A 19,012-nucleotide genomic window follows, 5' to 3' on the forward strand; every position below is an offset into this window, starting at 1 on the left:
AAGCTGCTCTTGTTTAATTCGGGCCCCCATTCAGCAAAGCACTTAATCACGTGCTGAAATTTCATCGATTTCAGTGGGACTTAGGCTTTGGCTTAAGTGCTTCACTGAATTATATATTATTTTTCACTTTCCCTTACTTCTTTGTGAAATTAATAGAACTACACAGAGTAATGTATTACTCAGTGTAAGGTAAACTGCTGTTTTTTAGACAGGTTTTTATAATACCTAACTGGAAAGCTCACTACCATTTAACTAAAACAATTGATAAACTCTAACTACGCATAATAATGATGTGAATTGCAGTAATAATAAAACTTTATTTTCCCAAATAGTTTTCAAAAAGGATGGATGGAACCAGAAATCATCGATACTGCTAGAAGTCCGTGTGATCTATGCCAATATAAGAATAGAGTAAGTAATTTGACTCTTTAAAAATGTTATTTTCTATCCAAATATGTTACAAATTAATGGAGAATTTATACATTGCATAGGAAAAGAAAAGTTTTATGTTATTTTTTATGAAGTATCATAACAAATACTCATTCTTGTTGCATTTTGACAAAATGTAAAGAAAGCAATCTGCACACATGCATTCATATTAGTTGCCATTCGTATTTGCACTGCATTTTTAAATATCATTAATTCATCTGCAGCTACTCACCAATTCTCTGTTGTTTAAAAAGTCTCTAAATTTTAAAGGCTCTAAAGTGCCTTTAAAGTACATCTACCCAGATGTACAGCAGAGGAGAATGAGGAGTGAACCAAAGGACTTCAATCTCCGGCAGGGTTTTAGCTTTTAGTTTCAACCTTCTGTCACATTTTAGGTGAAGAATGAGTGAAGGATTGTTCTTCCTGGAATGGCTGAATCCTTTTCTCATCATCATCTGCCCTGCTTGACTTAATTTCTGTGTTTATTAGGAGAGACAAAGCTTTTACTGAACTATCCATTTCATTACCTTTTCTCCTGTCAAACCCTATTCTGGCTTAGGGATGGCCTGACTGCACTTGGGTCTCATTTCCCATGCCAGCTTCCCTTGTCCTGTGGTCAAAAAGTTGGTGCCAGTGAACCCTGATGGTAAGAAATTCTGCAGCTTAAGGAACAGGTGTGAACTGCACCTCTGCAAGGAAGAAGTTTTGTTAGCACAGATCAGGGTAAACCCATAGGAGGGGAGATAAAACCAAGGGTCATAATTAGGTCTACATAATACAAGGTCAGATTTAATCAGCATGGTTTCTCAAAAAAAAAGAAAAAAAAATTGTGAGCAAATTTGTAAGGCGGTACACATGAATGTGTTATTACCAAAAGTTTTTGACAAGAGCTTGTATGGAAAAGAAGCAAAGAATTGTCACAGATCAAAACTGTGGCTCAGAAACAACAAGAGTAAGGTAAAATAGTCAGCTTCTGTCACGGAAACAGTTACCAGCAAAGCATCTCAGCGTTCCACAGAAAGTTACATATTGTTTCATTAAGGATTTGGAAAGAAAGTGAAAAGCAAGTAGAAAAATTTGCAGGTGACATTTTTTTCCCTGCTACATACAAGAGGGCTGTGGAAATGTACGAATCACTGGAGCCCAGAAATACAGGTTAAGAAAGAAATTAAATACTTGCATGGATAACAAGAATAACTAGTCATAATGATGGTTTCAGTCACAAGGACTATATGAAGTAGTGTGTGAAATGTTAGCTTTAAAACTGTTTTGCTTCTTATATTTGAAATAATTCTTCAAGATAAGCTTATGGTAAACTAATACTTTATAAGAAAAATATTTACAAGGTAAATTGAGTCACAATCATTATTTTAGATGATTTTACTCTGTACATTTTTATAGTGTTAAAAGCCATACACAGCACAGAAAGTTATAAAGGATAATGTTTAATACCAGTCTAATGAAATGCAAAATATTTTCACTATGACCCCAAATGAAAATTTTTAGTAGAGTTCTTTTAATCCAGTTCAGTTCCTTGATCTTATTTTTCACACAGCTCTACCAGCAGTTGTGCCAGCACAACAGAAGGGATGGCACAGGGTGGGAACAGCAGCTGGGGGGGAGCAGGGAAGAAGGGGTTAGAACTGTATAAACTAACCTTGCTGCTAAAGAAATGTGTCCGTTACCAACATCAACACATACAGGTAGTGCTGCTCCCCTTCACTGGAACTGCTTATAGAAATACAGCTAAATGGGACAATCCACAGTTGCAAAACCAGGTCTAAATTAGTGAAAGAAAGTTACTAGCTGAAATGGTATTTTTTAATATATAAACACACGCACAAAGTTAATTGGAAGAGATTACCATCATGAAAATACTCTTACCAGTATTAGTCAATAGAGTAAGTGAGGTTCAGCTTTGAGCAAAAGACACACCTCTTGAAGAAGGAGGAGATGGGGAACTAAGAAAGCTCTCATCTTCAGGGATAGATTCAACAGCTGACAATGATTTGTAATACTCATCCTCTCCGTCCAGCACTTTGATTTGGCTTGAAAGAAAACAAACAACATTCATTAAGTTAAAAAATTAATTCTGTCAGTATCTTCAGAAATAGAAACTTCTCCGTGGATGTGAAAATGAAGAGTCCTAATACAAGAAAGGAAAAAAAAAAGATGGGATGATTTGATGAGAAAGATATAGCTTTTATACATTTACTTTGCTATTACTTTATTATGATTATACTCTGAATGGTTCTGAGGATCAGTGAAATGCAATATAGTCTTTCATTTTGGGTGTACAGAATGACAGACCAACTATTTGCATCAAATAGGCATTTCATTTGAGCAATGTGACTTTTTTGTCTGTGTATGTTCCACAAGTAGGGTACAATTTTGATAACGCATTTGATAACCTTGACTCAAAGACCTCCTATTCATACAGTTATATTCAAAAGATTAATTAAAAACAGAGGATGTAACACAGAAAGTTCTTGTATACTTTTGGAGTACATGCATTTGCAAGACCAAGCATCCATCAGTTCTCTCTGGTCCACCTGATCAGTCAATGAAATATTTTGGCAATTGTATAGTAGCCAGCCTGGCTTTTGTAAATTGTTTTCAGTGATTTCTACCTATCACCAGGTGACAACTGCTCATGTGACAATGAGAACCGACTCAGTTCAGTGGAGAAGGAGCAATTCCCTTTTGGGCTAAGTGGCCTCTCTGTCAGTTCTTAAAATGAGCTCCCCCAGGAGGGCTGAAGCCCATTGCGAGTGTAATGCTGCAAAGCTGGCAGGGCTTCTGCCCGTGTTCTAGGTCAGAGAACTTGTTTCAACACCCTTCATCTGGCACCTTTCACTATGGCTAAATGCACTTAAAAACATGAAGAAAGCTATTTTTTTGTAGTAGTAGTACTCGGAGAAAGCTGGGGAGCATATTTTGTAAGAATCAGTTCTAGTGTCTGTAGACAGCAGTACATGCAAGTTTTACATTTGATTCTGCAGAAAATGTCCAATGTCAACGCACAGAAATATGTTGTTTATTTTTAGAAACCTCTCTAGAAAGTTTTGCATATTCTGTAATATCACAAAGGACTTCTTCTGTTTACAGTTGCTTAGAACTAAGAAGATAGATATTTACCCAAGTTTTCTTGGCTTCCTCTTGCTCCCTTGATATTCTAGAGTTCCCTGTGGAGAGGGCCAAGAACACACAGTCAAAGCAAAGCAGCAAGTCGTTAATTTTTAATTCAAAGTGATTTTGTGTTGAATGCAAGCAGATGCTGATAATATCAGAAGTCACAGCATAATTTTTTTGATCAAAGGGCTCAAGTGAGCCTGATGAAGCATGCATCTTGCTCGTCTTTGATAAACCACATCAATTATTCACCGTGAAGGCAGACATCCTGACATGAAAGCAACAGATAAAGAGCATAAGCACATGTTCAAGACGAGAGCAGAAGAACGTGGGGGTGGGGCTGGAGGGGCTGAAACAGGTATTAATAACAGAATTATTAACTGGAAACAAAGCCAGTAAAACAGCTTTATTGCCACTTTGAACTCACGTTTAACTGGTTATAGTACATGTTGTCCTCGGGGCTATTCAGCATTTTGGGCTGCTGACATCGTCGACGAGGTGTTCTCAGCTTCTGTTCAAGACAGTTTTCTGAACCTACAGTAAGATAACACAATTTAGTTTTAAGCTGTGCCAGGTGCTGTGAACATCTTAGCATATTTTAGTCCGTAAACAGTCTTCTGTCCTATTTGGTCCTGGATTTATTAGCAAGTCTGTCCTATCCAAAGTAAGCACACAGAAACTTGGGAATAGTTGTCTTCTCTTTTGAAACTTAGTTCAAACACAAGTTTTTAAGCAGAACTTAATTTTTACTTTTATAACATTTTTTATTCTTCCATATATCTATATCACACAGCTCCTTATTCCTTTCACACTTTATCTTAGTATCTTCTGTTATCTAAGCAGGAAATGAGGTATATTGTGACCAGCTAGGGATATATCATTCAGCAGCAGCAAAACCGTTTTTCTACAGTAGACAGTAATAAAGCCTTTTGACCGATGAGACTTAGTCTATTATCATCATTTTTATATAATAAAAAGGCTACCTTCTTGACATGGCTCTCTGATTAATCGGAGTAATCGGACTGGTTTGGAATTATGTTTTCTTAATATCATTTGTGATGCGCTGTAAAGTAACAGTTGCTTAAAGTCATCTGGAAAGCAGAGTTTAAAGATGAATGAAATATTTCAGAAAGGGTGGATTCTGAAAAGAACTAACAGCCTTTTCATTCTTTTTTTTTTTTTTTTTTTTTTTTGTATTATGGAAAAAAGACATTATGGTGTGCTGTACTCTATTTTACCAGGCATTTTCTGTGGCACATCCTCTAGATTACCAGGACAACTATTTTCAGTATAAATCAGAATCACTAGGTTACTAAAAGACACTAGGGGGGGTAAGGAAAGGTCATTTACTTTTCAAATAATTCTCCCAATGCCTTTGACTTTTCTGATAGCTCCCTGTTAAAAATGATTTTAGTGACAGTAAGAATAAAAACAGGTTTTGGTGGCTCCGAAAGAAAAATACACATCTTACACATTTGCATCCCATACTGCATGGGAAACTTGTGCCGATACAAAAGACCAGCACAAAGATCAAGCAGCACGAGTTCCTTTAAACACTTCAAAACTGAAGTCAATATGGCTTGTGTGGATACAGGGCTCTAATCTCACAAATAACTTGTAAGATCTGGCCCTAAGGAGCAGCTAATATTACAAAGGAGGTTTATTATACACCCAGGTTTACAGTTTGCAACTATTGTACTTTTCTGCAATTACTGAGTGAGGTAGAGGAGGTGGTTGAATTTTGGCCTTTTCAGCCAAATAACTGACTGTTCTGGGACATTTTCTCTCTTTCACTGTATTTCTCCCTCTCACCAGTAAAATTTGAAAGACAGTAGTTTCCTCTGAGTGTGGGACTGCAATCTCTGTGTGGGAGGGGAGCACTTTTTTCGTGCCAACTGTCATGTTCCTTCACAACACCTGGGAGGGATGGTGGGTTAAATGGCCACCAGGGAACTGACTGCAGAGCTGGGTCTAAAAATGAAAAACAATTTTATAGAGAAATGTTACATTTCTCCAGTAATACAAAATAACTTTTAAATAATACGCTCATGTTGCTTGCTAATTTAATACCCAAAGCTTCAATGCTTTATACTTTCAAGTTCAGTAAACCTTTATATTTTTGCTAAAGAGCTTGTGATGGCTGAGCCTCAACCTTTGCTACTTGTATTGTATGTAACCAGACATGGCAGAAGCTGTTCCAGAAAATGCTTCTGGGGAAATTGGGTGCCCAAATAATATCTGTGTCTTTGGAAAGTTTTTTCTCTAATATTTAGATAGGACATAAGTGCAATTTTGTTATCTCTGAAGTCTCTGGAAGTTTTGTGGAAGACCTGCCATAACTACATTCTACTCTCTCCCTGTTTGCTCTGAAAGTTACTCAAATTGATCTTAGGCTTTCTGTCTCACAACAGGAGGGTCTGCAATTTTTGCAAGCAATGTTTTCAGTCGCAAGGCCATCTGAATTCCTTTTTACAGCAATGTAGTTCTTGAATACGTCTCCACAAATAATTTTTTTATTCTAGGAAGAGGCTGGTATGAATAAAGACTCAGGTCCGCACAGTTTTGCATAATTTCACACACCTCTCTGCAGCTTGCCAGAAGTAAAAACACAGCACACAAATATTTAGAAATTTTCAAACAGTATGATAATATGATGGGGTATTCTTTTTTCCTTTCCCCCAAACGCTGTTGTGGCCTTCATGTTATTTTTTCAAAACACCTATATGTAGAGTCTTTGTTTTAAAAATGTCTTTTATTCATTAGGATTCTGAGACACTAATATTTTGCTCTAGCTTTTTATGCTGACACTTAACTATTTCTGTATATTCTATGGGTGGTCTGCAGTTTGTGTCCTCCAAAGGAAATACCCTTTCAGTGGGCCCATTTGTCTTAGTGTTTAGTAGCATACTACACGAACAGTACAAAATCTGGTAACATTTATCATAAACTACCATATCTGGAGAAAACGGTATTAACATGTGCTCAACACTCAGCAATTGAATAGGCATTTTAAATGCTGTTCTAAAATATTTTGCTTTGATGACAAACTTAAAGCCACCAATAATAAAAAAGTCACTTGTCATTTTAATAGCAATAGCAGCACCACCAGTATCATTAACAGGGTATTGTCTACACTGCACCCAATTTGTGCTAAGTGCCTCTGGCATGTCCAGTCTCCTGAGTTTGCCACAAATTTAGAGACCAGATGAGAGAGTGAGCACATGAACTTCTTGCAGATTGTCCTTTAGTACCATTTTAAAAGTAGGAGATCTGCCCCCCTCCTTTTGTCTGGAAGAAAACCTTTCCTTTGTAGCTCTAAGCACAGAAATTCCTTAGGCTACAATTTCTTTATTGGTAAATTGCTTACTGTAGTGCAGAAATAACACAGAGTAGGTAAAATACCTTCTGCCAAGTGTACTATGTCAGCTGATCTAGCAAGTGTAGGGCAGCTGAGGTTCTGGGCATCCTTTTTTCCTCACTTGAACCCAGAGAGGCTAAAACACATGGGTGAGCAGGGTCATGTGGATGCTACCCTGAAGCCACCACAAAATTGATGTTGCTTACAGTGAAGGGAATTAGAAACTGGCAAATGGGTAAAACTCTTGGAGTATAAAGTATTTATAAGTAAACAAACCAATGGCATTTCTGTTTACTCCTCTGTTACCACTATTGGTTATCCTTTTTATTTCTCTGATACATAAGAGCCCAAGTCAATAGACCAGGACCTTGCAGTGCTCAAACAGATTAAAAAGCCGTGTGTTTTCAACTAAATGCAAAGTCAAACATTCGAGTTAGTTACATTTTTAAGAACTGGGAATTGCATAGTTGGAAAGCAGTGTCTCCAAGAGAGAGTTGGGAATCATCATAGATATTCAGCTGAATATGAAGCAGACTGGGTGCAAAGCAGAAGACTGCTCAATAGAAGCAGGAAAACAGTTTTATCATTGAGTGCAGAATTATTTTAAAGTGCCTGCTGTAAACTGCAGAACAAGAACAATTTGAAATCTGGAAAACCTGCCACATGGTGAGAAATTTAAGACGACTGTTCTATTTAATTTTTTTTCAAAAGAAAGTTAAGAGGTGATTTGAAGCAAGTCTAAACCCCTCTATAAGAAAGTGGAGGGTTTTTCACCTTCAGAAATGAAAGTCTGAACTGTCTAATGGTCAGAAGTGGAAGAAAATTTCAGACCAGAAATACAGCACATACATAGTGAAAACAATCAGTCAGGAGAAAAAAAATATTTAGCAGTATGAGGAAAGCTCAGGTTGAGATTGGAAGCTTTTAGAAAAGGTATGTTTTCACTCAAGCTAAAGTTAAAAACTATTCAAGATATGACATATATCACTTCTAGCTTAACATGAATTCATTTCTCTAATGTGATTTTTATCTACGAGTCTCAATCTGCAGAAGATTTTGTATTGATCTTTTCATTTCTGGGATATACTTTCACCTCTGAACTTCCATGTGACTCTTCTTCTTTACTTTCTTATGGCTGAAATGGAAATATTTTTTCTTCAGTTAGCCATCACATCCATCATACTGACATTTTTTATGACATCTCTTGGCTTGCAGATGATTAGCACATTTCTTATGCCATATCTTATTTAGATGATTTTTCTGTTTAAAACCCCATCCTTTACATAAGTTGCAAAGGACCCTTTCAGAAATGCACAAATGGACAAACAGGAAGATTTAATGAAAGACTTCAAAATGCTCTTTAGCACTGACACAAGGACTTTTGCATCTAGGATTTGGGCCCTGACCAATTCTTTCAAAACAGTACCTGCAAAAAACTGTATTTTTCTAATGATTTCCCATGAGGCAGACGACTTCACTTGATATTCAGTGAAGATCTCTTCTTAGATGTCCTGTCTGTCCTGCTTATCTTGGTATTGAAAACTTAGGGACCAGGCACTGGGCACACTCTTCAGAGGAACTGAGATTCATCAGATTTTGCTCTCTGAAATGAAGCTAGGGTCTTCATAAACTCTTCATAATTAAACTCTTGCTTCAAAAACCCTTTCTTGCTGATAACCTCACCAAACATTGCTAATTTTTCCTATATGGAGAATTCTGCAGAGAAGATGGTGATGAGGCAGCTACAACTGCATTTGGAACTTGTAAAATCCACTGATGTGAGTCAGATTGTTTTAAGGTTGGTGCAGCACAGAGTGGGCCCTAAACCCCAGATGACATCTTACTTTTAGCAAGGAATGCACAGAAGGGATCTTTGCCAATGTGTCAGTGCCACAAAGTGGGCTATGTCACCTATTCCCTTGCTGAAGGGACTCCATCCACTACAACACGTGTCGAAGGGTGGAGCTGAGTAGTCTCATTTTCCTTCATAAGCCATTTACCCAAAACAGGTTTGGAAGGGGTTAGTCTTGTCTCTTCTGTTACAGGTGAACACAAACCTAATATCACAAGAACGGTGGTCCTTCTCTAATTAGTCAGACAGGGAGATTTAGAGTACGAGAAGGGGCAGCCTGCTAAAGGAAAGGTAATGGGGCCATTTAGGGAATCATATATATTATTAATAGCGTAGGCAAATAAAGTACATAAATCAGTATGACCAAGAAAAATAGTAAGCATGTGGCTGATTTCCAATCTATAATATCAGATGAAACATGAAAGTGCAACCCTTAATTATAAGCAAATATTAGCACAGACTCATGGGATCTCATCATAACATCTCAAGGTCTACATTCATGAAAATTTAAGCAATGTTTAAAATCATGTTAATTTGTTCTTTGTTTGTTTCTTTTCCTGCCAGTCTAATTTATTCCAAAAGACTTTGGTTCTCAAGCCTGGATATATTGATCATGCCTATGTAAAGCATCATTATAGCCTGGGGAGAAGACTTTTGTGGAAAAACTTGTCTTTGTTCTCCTTTGATAATTTATATGTATTTTGATGTTTTCAAGCTTTTCCAGTTTTGAATCATTTTTCAAGGCAGCAAGTTAAATTCACTTTTTCTCTTGAAGTCTTAGGCAAATGCAGAAATGACCTCACAGACAATGATAATATACGTCCTCCTCCTGGACTGGATGCTAAGTGGATAATTATGTGCAGCATGTTGATTTCAAGGAACAGCTACATTTTCTTCTGTGCCATACAAGTCTATTCAAGCAGAGGGCTCAAGGGGCTAGTGATTCTGGTCCCACTCATATCAGTGTTAAATGGGAGTGACTGAACATCACTTATGCAGTAAAAAATGCTGTAAATGAACTAGGCTTTATGATTTTAATTATTTCAGCTTTATTTTTAAAAAGAACGATTTACAAAGGGCACATAATGCTGTTTGGCCAAGACTGTTCATACAAACGTATTTTCCTCCCTTTCTCGTTCCCATGATTCTCCACCATTTGCACAAATTAGCATCACACCGTAAGTGCAAAATGGGAGTAAAATGAAAAACTTGCCTGCGAAGCAGAGTGAATACTCAGGCAGTTAGCTTCCACCGAGGTCCTGCTGCACCTGCCTGCCTGCCACACTCAAGCCAGTTAATGCAGAACTATCTTGCACATCCCTGTACAAAACTGCGGTCAGCGTGACTTTAGTATGAGCACACATTAAGAGATACCAGGCCCACATCACAGGGCATTTGTTCACTGCCTGTTAAATGCTACCAACTATAAATGCATCAGAAACAAGGACAGGATAACAGGTCTAATATGCTTCACAGAACAAGTACTGTAGAATAATCTGTAGCTTCATTTGGGAATAACGAAGTTATCAGGTCTATGCTATATACTATAAATTTAATTATGTTATGTGTCCTGGTTTCAGCTGGGGTAGAGTTAACTGTCTTCCTAGTAGCTGGTACAGTGCTATGTTTTGAGTTCAGTATGCGAAGAATGTCGATAACACTGATGTCTTCAGTTGTTGCTAAGTAATCTTTAGACTAAAGTCAAGGATTTTTCAGCTTCTCATGCCCAGCCAGCGAGAAAGCTGGAGGGGCACAAGAAGTTGGCACAGGACACAGCCAGGGCACCTGACCCAAACTGGCCAACAGGGTATTCCATACCATGTGACATCACATCTAGTATAGGAACTGGGAAGGGGGGGGTGGGGAATCGCCACTCGGGGACTAGCTGGGTGTCGGTCGGTGGGTGGTGAGCAATTGCACTGCGCATCATTTGTACATTCCAATCCTTTCATTATTGCTGTTGTCATTTTATTAGTGTTATCATTATTAGTTTCTTCTTTTCTGTTCTATTAAACTGTTCTTATCTCAACCCACGGGTTTTGCTTCTTTTCCCGATTTTCTGCCCCGTCCCACTGGGTGGGGGGGGAGTGAGTGAGCGGCTGCGTGGTGCTTAGTTGCTGGCTGGGGTTAAACCACGACATTATGGTAGTTCTGCAAAAATGCTGGAGGCTGATAGAAAATAAACACACTGTCTCTGAAAGATTTTAATCTCAGTACAGGCAAAACCACACCATGAGACAACAACATAGGGTAGGAGAGAATAAAGAACAAATCTGCTTGGTGACTTAAGTAATGAGGTGTGTCTCTAACATCTTCTTTTCCCTTCTGAGGTTAATGAGAGGGAAAGAGAAAACTAAAGGAAAGAGAAATGGACAGGAAAAAGACAAAAAATGAAACGATCAAGTAAGATACTGGGAAACTAAGGAAGAGAAGAAAGGGGAATAAACAACCATTAATGGTGAAGCAGTAGAACCCAAGTTCTGGCACCAGAGGATTTGATTAATCTAGTAACATCAGGAGCCTGGAGGCATGTCGGCATATTTAATACTATTAACAATTGTAATTCTCTCCAGGATGCTTCATGCTTACCTAGCAGTAGCTTCAGAGCTCTGCAAATGTTCAATAAGGCCATCCATTCTGTTGATATGAGATATAGTATGACGGGAACCATTCTTGCCACCAAATTCCTGCAGTCCCTTCTTCTACAGAAGAGTGTCCAGGAATATTTATAGGGGCTAGTGCTCTTCATGCTGCTAGTGACAAGCAAGCATGGAAAGAACAATAAATCAGATGTCCTTTGAGGAGTTACAAGGCCTCAGCCCTTGCTAACTGTCACAAAATATCTTACTGGAGCTTCACATAAGTGTTGCTAAGGGAAAGGACATTAACTACTACAAAAAATACGTATTAATGCTTAGAAAGAGTGATTAATCCTTCACGAATCCTGCAACTGCAGTGTACTCAAAGCTCTTACTTGGATTTGGTAGGTAAGAATAATAAGTTAGATTTAATTAGTTTCAGTGTCAAGTGCTTTGTAGTCTAAGTCTATAGCTCCAAATGTAGTTACCAGATTCACTGAAAACACAGAATCTGGAGCGGTAAAAAGTCCTATAATAGAAAGATTTAAAATAAAATAAAACCAAGCTTCATGATCACCTCAGATCCCCCACATGACTGTGGTGAACTAGAATTCTGTTTATTCAGATGGAGTGTGCTCACAGTGCCAAAAGCCATAGACTGCTAGGGAAATTAGTGTAGCCTCTTTGATGTCATGTGCATCCCAGAATCTGTAACACACTGCTAAAACTGTGAGCACAGCCTTTTGTTTATAACCCTAAACAGAACCATTTGAATACACACACTGAAAGAACTCCTAACAGAAGCAATGTGTTTTCTTCCACCCAGTGATTCATTACTTATGGCTTTATTTTAGATACTGCAGTTCTATGCAAAGCCATATGCTTTAGATTATAAAGCACACTAAGCAAATCATAAGTTTTTCAAGATGGTATGTAAAGGCTGGTTTTGCATCTGTTTGTTGCCAGTGACCCAGATGATACTGTAATTAGAACAACAAATATTTTATGTGAAATCAATCATTTAGCTGTCTCTGAACCCTGAGACAATGGCTTTTAGATACACTTTGTTGGGAAACAAGATCCATAAATAGTTAGAATCTTGGCTTTTGTTGTTTTTTTCCCTTCCAACACAGTTCTGATCCTTCAGTATTTGTCAGTTCTTTCAGCCTCTATTGTGAGTGATTTAACTGTAGAGGGAAAAGGCAGAGATTAAACAAAACATACCAAAGAACTAAACTGTCAGTAACTAACACGGGTAAGATTCAAACCTGTCAGCAAACAGCATGCTTCTACAAGTATGGTCCTGAAGACATGTCTTCCTATACGCATTGAATATACACAACCCCTCATACACCCTGCATGTAGTAATATCTAATAGTGGGTTCCAGAGGTGTGGCAACTAGTCAACTAACCAGTCAAAGCCAAGAGGTTTACACAGCTACAACTTTAACTTCAGGAAAAAAATCATGCCAAACCATCCTGAATGGCAGGAACTACTTCTGGACAATGCAGAAAACTTAACTGATGATTATTTTTCTTCCCCTCCTTAAACATGACCCAGGGCAGTTGTGGAAGCTGCTTTTTGGTGAATTTTTGTGATCTTTTCAGAAGAGACAGTTACTGGTAAAAACCAGGACATTTCAGGTATGCTGGAATTACTACATATCACAGCATATTTCCCGGTAAAACCTGCTTAATCCAGTAGCCACCAGGTGATAAGAAATACCTATCTTACATTATCATGTGAGGTAAGTGATGTCTCTCTTGCTGCTTGAGCAGTGCTGTATAATCAATACAAGTGAATGAAGAATTTCGCAGGGGAAAAACCTACTGAGAGCAATTAAATACAAAGAGATCACTTCCGGATCGGGAAATCCCTGAGCCACAAACCATGCTAGGCTGGACAGTGTTCTGGGCAAATATCTCTGCTTGCCCTACTTTTTTACTATACCCTAGGCTTTTGCTCTTGGTTACTGTCAGAGAGAGGAAATTAGGCTAAACAGACTTGGATTGGACTTCAAATGCTCTTTCTTATGGTGTTTTGGGTTTTTTTTCCCTCTTTTTCTTCGTGAGGTTGCTAACATTCAAATGACCAGGAAAGAAATCCACTTAGATTCAAGCAGAACAAATCCCCAAGAGACACCTGAACCTGAGGTTGAGGTAACTCCTCACAAGGTGCATATCAGAGTCTTCAATGCAAAGATCATTTCAAGGTCAACTTTAACTTCTTATGGTAGGACGGCTGTATTACACTTGCCTTTTTGTTAGCACTGCACCAGATCAGCCTGAGCTTCTGGAAGGCAGAAGTAGAAATCCCATGCAAAGAGGAATACTAAGGAAAGCCAGGCATTCTTCAGTTTTCTGGACATGCCCCATTTTCCCTTCTCTGGAATTATTCATCTGAGGTACTAGTCTTGAAGTAGAAACACTGGGACACCTACACAGGCATTGTGCACCCGGAGGCTTGCCATGATGCAAGCTTATCCCATCAGCATTATGTCATGGTTGGGACTCAGCCTGTTGGTGCAGTTTATTTGTTTAGTGAAGTTAAAGAAAATAGGATTAGAAAGAACCTCAAGTGACTATTTTGTCCTTCCCTGCCTTCCAAAGTAAAACCACATCTCATGTTGGAGGTATGAGAAATTTTCAAAATTGCTCAGAAACAAAAGATATAAAAAAATTCCTCACAAACATAGCATCAACAATGGAGCCATTCATTATTACTTCTGCACGATACTATGACAGCTATTCCTTCAAAGAAGAATTAGGATGATGATTTAGTCAATCTGATTGATTAAATAGCTTTGGCAACTTTAAAGTATGAATCCTAAATATCCTGATGGTATGATCAATTTTAGAGATATTCTCCAAAGTACATTTGGACTTTGCAATGCAAAAGTTTTTAAACTGCAGGTTGTGGATCTCAAGAGCTGCGTATCATGTGCAAATATGCCTAGAAAACTCACTGGACACTTGGCACTGGTTCATCTTGTGGATTCTAGCTAAGAAAAGCAAAGCATATGGGGAAAAAGATGAAACAAACATAAAAAGTAAACACTGTGATTAACTTTTAAAAATAAAAAGTCAAAACATTCAGTGCATTAGGGAACAGTAACAAATCACAAATACCTTTCTAATACTGCTTCTCTACAGAGCCAAGTACTGAAGTTGCCAAAAATGTATCATACAAATGTGGGGAGCTAGTCTGTGCAATCAAAAGTAGGGCAGGAGGCAATCTGTAAGTTCACACTCAGTTAAGATGTGGTTCATAACGGGCCTGTGTTTCAGAGTTGCTGTCCTAGCATATAGCCTGGATCCTTTTAAAGGTAATCCCTCACCTTCTTCCAAACTGTAATAATAGCATTTTTATCCCATACCCTCAGAGATTAAGCCACTTGATTGACTTTGAATTCTGGACACACAGGAAATTTGTATTAATTTAGCATAATGATGAGGCGCAATAAAGGCTCTGTGGAACCACAGCAGCGTGGTCTCTAAGGTTTTGTTCGTTACAGAAACACAATTTGCATATCTAAAGGCTTGAAACCATGGGTCCATATTGATAGAACTAGTATCTCAAATTTGAGTGTAGCAGATTCAGCATATATTTCAAAGAATAAATGGTAGAAGCCCAAGATAAAACTCTCAGTAGATTTCTTCATTAAGAAAGAAGTTTTTTTCTGAATTCAAGGTAGTTGGCAGCTGTAACTTTTAAAGGAAGTATTAAAGAAAGCTTGACTGAATCCTGCAAAAATGTCACTAGTTAGATATTTGCATCCCAGTGTTGCTACAGTGATTTGGTCTGACATTTGTAAATCTTGGAAGTAAAGAAGGTATCTTGGCTAGATAAAGGAAACTAATGCTGCTGACCTATGTGCTACAGCAATCCATTCTTAAAGGGGCTGTTAATTGCTACTGGGACTTCTAACATTAGACCTACAATTAGTGATGGTTCAGAATTGATCTACAAATCAAACTCAGGCCAGGGAATTCTAAGGGAATGTTTTGAAAGAAAAACTGAAGAAGCATGAGCAAACTATTCAGTCAATGACAGAGTTAGAAAAATAAGTAGGAATAGAAAAAACCTTCAGGCTTTAAATATGTCTGTATCTTGTGAAAGAGCATCTAGGTTTTTTTCCCCCTTCCAAATCCAAATCACAAACCTTTGACTACTTACACTATGAATCTTATGATAGAATGCTAGACATGTATAAAAATAAGGGGTCATTATTTCCAGAGATGTAGTTCATTAACTTTCATCCTGAAAAGGTAGATGGGACCTTCCAGTAGTAGCAAAGTGTGTTCAGAAAATGTAGAAAAGATGTTTAAACAAAACTGGGGGAGGTCTGCAAAGAATTTCAACACTGGGATTTCAATCCTAATAAAGCAATTTTAGGCGATATATTTCATGATACCTAGCCACACCAGCTGCAGTAAGAGCTTTGAGAGTGCAAAGCACATAGAATATGTGCACTTTTCATCCAGTCCTTCCTAAAAGCATTTAAAGAAAAATTTGGCAAAGACTTCAGCTCATGGGAGCAGAGGAATACATACACATATGTGCACATATACAAATAAAGTGAGTTGACTTTCTGATATTACAGTGACTTGCTTATGTGACAATATGTTGTTTTGTTCTGAACTCACCTTTCTTGACAGGGCACAGCTTACATTAGTACATCAGCTCACTATACTATATTCCCCTCTGAACACAGTCTTTGTACTTGAGTGTCACTTATTTTAAATTCGTAAATGCTACAGAATTAGTTGGGGTTTTTTATTTTTCTCATAAATACATGACTAATTCTAGTGACTTTGATGACATTTTATTCCTCAGAGCTTAACAAACCCTTCTTCACCAACGTGAGTGGTGATTTCAGGGTTCAAACTGAGGCACTAGGAGGGCTGATTTTTAAACCATTACAGCTCACCTGTTCTGGAAAATCAGGTTCCTTCATGGTATCTTAGTGTAGGTACACAGAATTTCTTGTCACTCCAGAAAATACAGACAAAGTGATTTCAGAAATTTTTGAGGGGAGCTGATTCGGACATATTTTCCACCTCTTAACTACTGTAAATGTTTGATTTTTTTTTCAACCCCTTTCTTACAACTCTGTACTAGATTCTTGGCTGGTAATTGAATAATATATCCCTATAGAATAGCTTGTGATACAGCAACATCAAATTCTGTTTGTGTCCTGATTCTGTACTTGGGTCTGTGGGTATTGCGGAGCATGCAAAGTTGTGAATTAACACTTTATTAGTTACTGTGTGCTAATTCCTTGTGTGAATGACCTATAAAGGACCACACAGAGTTACAACATGAATAAACTAGTGCATTGCAAGTGCACCTATCGCCATGGAATGCTACTTCTGATTTATCTGTTTTGGATAGCTGAGAAGTATGGCCATATTAACATAACTTTTTTCCATAACATATCTTGCTTCTCAGTAGGACTAATTAGCTTACGCATGGCACTGCACTCATCCAGCTATACTGCCCCCAGGGTCTGATTCACATCTAGCTTGAGCAGCTTTGCAAAGCCCTGGCATGCGCTGAGTCGCTATATCATAAATTTATATTACGGCTTATTCTATACTAACTTTCCCACGGAGACAAAACCTAAAAATCAGTTTTACCACTGTGAACAGATACATCAAAGTCTCCCATTGAAGTAATGCCATAATAATAATGACAATATCCTGTCCCCAGCAGAAAGGCTCATATCCTGAAAATGCTGACATTGATGCACACCTTCCCTACTAGAATTAGTTCCTCTGAAGCCAGCCCCAACACTAAGCATATGAACACAAGGGAAAAAAAGGATAGTCTCAGAAAACCATGTTGATATTAATATGGTTTAAAGAAATATGATTAAAATGGAAATATATAATAGAATTTTAAACTCCTCCCTTTAGTAAGGACTGTCTTAATTATTTCAATTATTAAAAGGCCCTGTGAAGTAAAAGGCTGTGGGCTGAGAGAAATATATATTTCTCTTCATATGTAGAAGATGATACAATAAATTTTAAAAGTCAGCACTCACTCTATCTACACAATACTTGAATTAACTCATGAAGCAGTTTTAATTCAGAGATAATTGAGCGCCATACACTTTCTACAAACACACAGTAACATGTAGGAGCACTTAAGCTAATCTTTGATGAAAAATTCTTATGTTAGGTTCTTCAATAAAATAAGCACAAGAATAACTTTTGCTTTCATGGAAAGTGTCAATTCCACATGTAGCTGCTCAGCATTGTCTAAATTAAATGAATATGAGACTCGTGGGTGGACAGAGGTAAACTGAAGATAATCAGCAAAATTTATGTTTTCAAATAATGTACAAAACACATAAATCACTTTGGAGGCCCATAAAATTGTTTTTGAAAAAAATATTTAAATTATAATATAGCAAAAAGCAAAGAAACATGACCATAAGTTACAGTTCATTGTTTGCTTTTACAAGGTAGAGTGGCAGGAAATTATCTCCCTCTTGTCACACATTTCATTTTTGATCAGGTGATTTTGCATTATTTGTAGCTTCAAAAAGCAGCCACAAAAATATGAGGTGCCAAAGATATTTTTTCTTCTCTGAAGATGCAATTTTCTAGAAGAAAACTGTCTATAACACCACATACAGCAAACCAAGATTTTCAGTTTTTTCTGCAAACACTCACTCATGCCAGCAATCTACATGAAGTCAATGCGTTATGCCACTGCATAATGATAGATCATGTGAGGCCTTGTAGGACGGGACCAATATTCTTTAAAATACATGTTATTGTTTAATGATTTATCCCTTTTTATTACTGTCATATATTGTTCAAAACAAATTACTGTTCTTTCATCATTATGTTGACAACATTTTGTTCAGAACAATCCATGGTACAAAAAAGGCATCATTATTTACAGAGAACCATAAATCCTTATTTTTATTTCTAAAATACATAGTAGAGGTTAACTACACTTATCATACTTTGCTTTCTGTGCGTGTCTCTGCTATTAGGACTTCATCTGGAAAGTTTATGCAGAGATACAAAACACCTCAGGTAGCTGTTTTGGCCTATGAAGTCTTAGCTTTATGTGTTTGTGTATTTACTTTTTAGAGAAAGAGAAAGAGTTACTGTTTCAAAATAAAGCCTTGCAGGGTAGGATGTGAGCAGGCAGGCTACACAGCTGCTGTGTGGCCTGTGATGAGGAAGGTGCGTGTACCACCTGACAGTGCCAGCAAAGGTCTAATGCCCTCATGACACTTGTCCTTCTTTCTCTTTCCCTCATGGCTGCAGACAGCCAGGACTAGGATAACAGTTTGAACATATAGAGAATTTGCAACATCGGCCTTGTGAGGGATGAATTTCCCAGTCATCTCTGCTGAAGCATTAAATGAAGATGTCTAATGATGACATTCTAAACATCATCATTACTTATTTCACTGGAGCTCAACGCACACAGAGGAAGAGATAGTCAATCATATTATGAAGAGCTATGTGACGTACCGCTCCTCTTACACAAGAAACAGCAGTAGCTTGTGCCACTATTCAAGACAGACATGAGTCCCCAAACTCTAGCTGTGAACCTGGGCCCACAGAAAGGAGGCTGAGCCCATCAGAGTTCATCCTTGTAACGAAACACCATGGTAGGAGAGGGTTCAAGGGGAC

At 37.8% G+C, this 19,012-nt stretch overlaps 1 protein-coding gene across 10 annotated transcripts in view; it reads right to left on the minus strand.

Moving 5' to 3' along the window:
* Positions 1-1,267: 1,267 nt before the first annotated feature.
* Positions 1,268-19,012, minus strand: part of MYO3B (myosin IIIB) — a 213,454-nt gene continuing 195,709 nt past the window's right edge. For 7 of the 10 annotated variants that reach the window (XM_052793190.1, XM_052793189.1, XM_052793196.1 and 4 more), the window contains 3 exons: positions 3,989-4,095; positions 3,568-3,614; positions 1,268-2,477 (listed from right to left, as the gene is read on the minus strand). In XM_052793190.1, the coding sequence (XP_052649150.1) occupies positions 2,342-2,477; positions 3,568-3,614; positions 3,989-4,095 (290 nt within the window). In that variant the 3' untranslated portion in view covers positions 1,268-2,341. Of the gene's footprint in view, positions 2,478-3,567; positions 3,615-3,988; positions 4,096-19,012 lie in introns of those variants that run through there. The other 3 variants (XR_008236070.1, XR_008236069.1, XM_052793191.1) reach the window with 2 other exon arrangements.

The sequence above is a fragment of the Harpia harpyja genome, chromosome 7, assembly GCF_026419915.1.
Source record: "Harpia harpyja isolate bHarHar1 chromosome 7, bHarHar1 primary haplotype, whole genome shotgun sequence".
NCBI lineage: Eukaryota > Metazoa > Chordata > Aves > Accipitriformes > Accipitridae > Harpia > Harpia harpyja.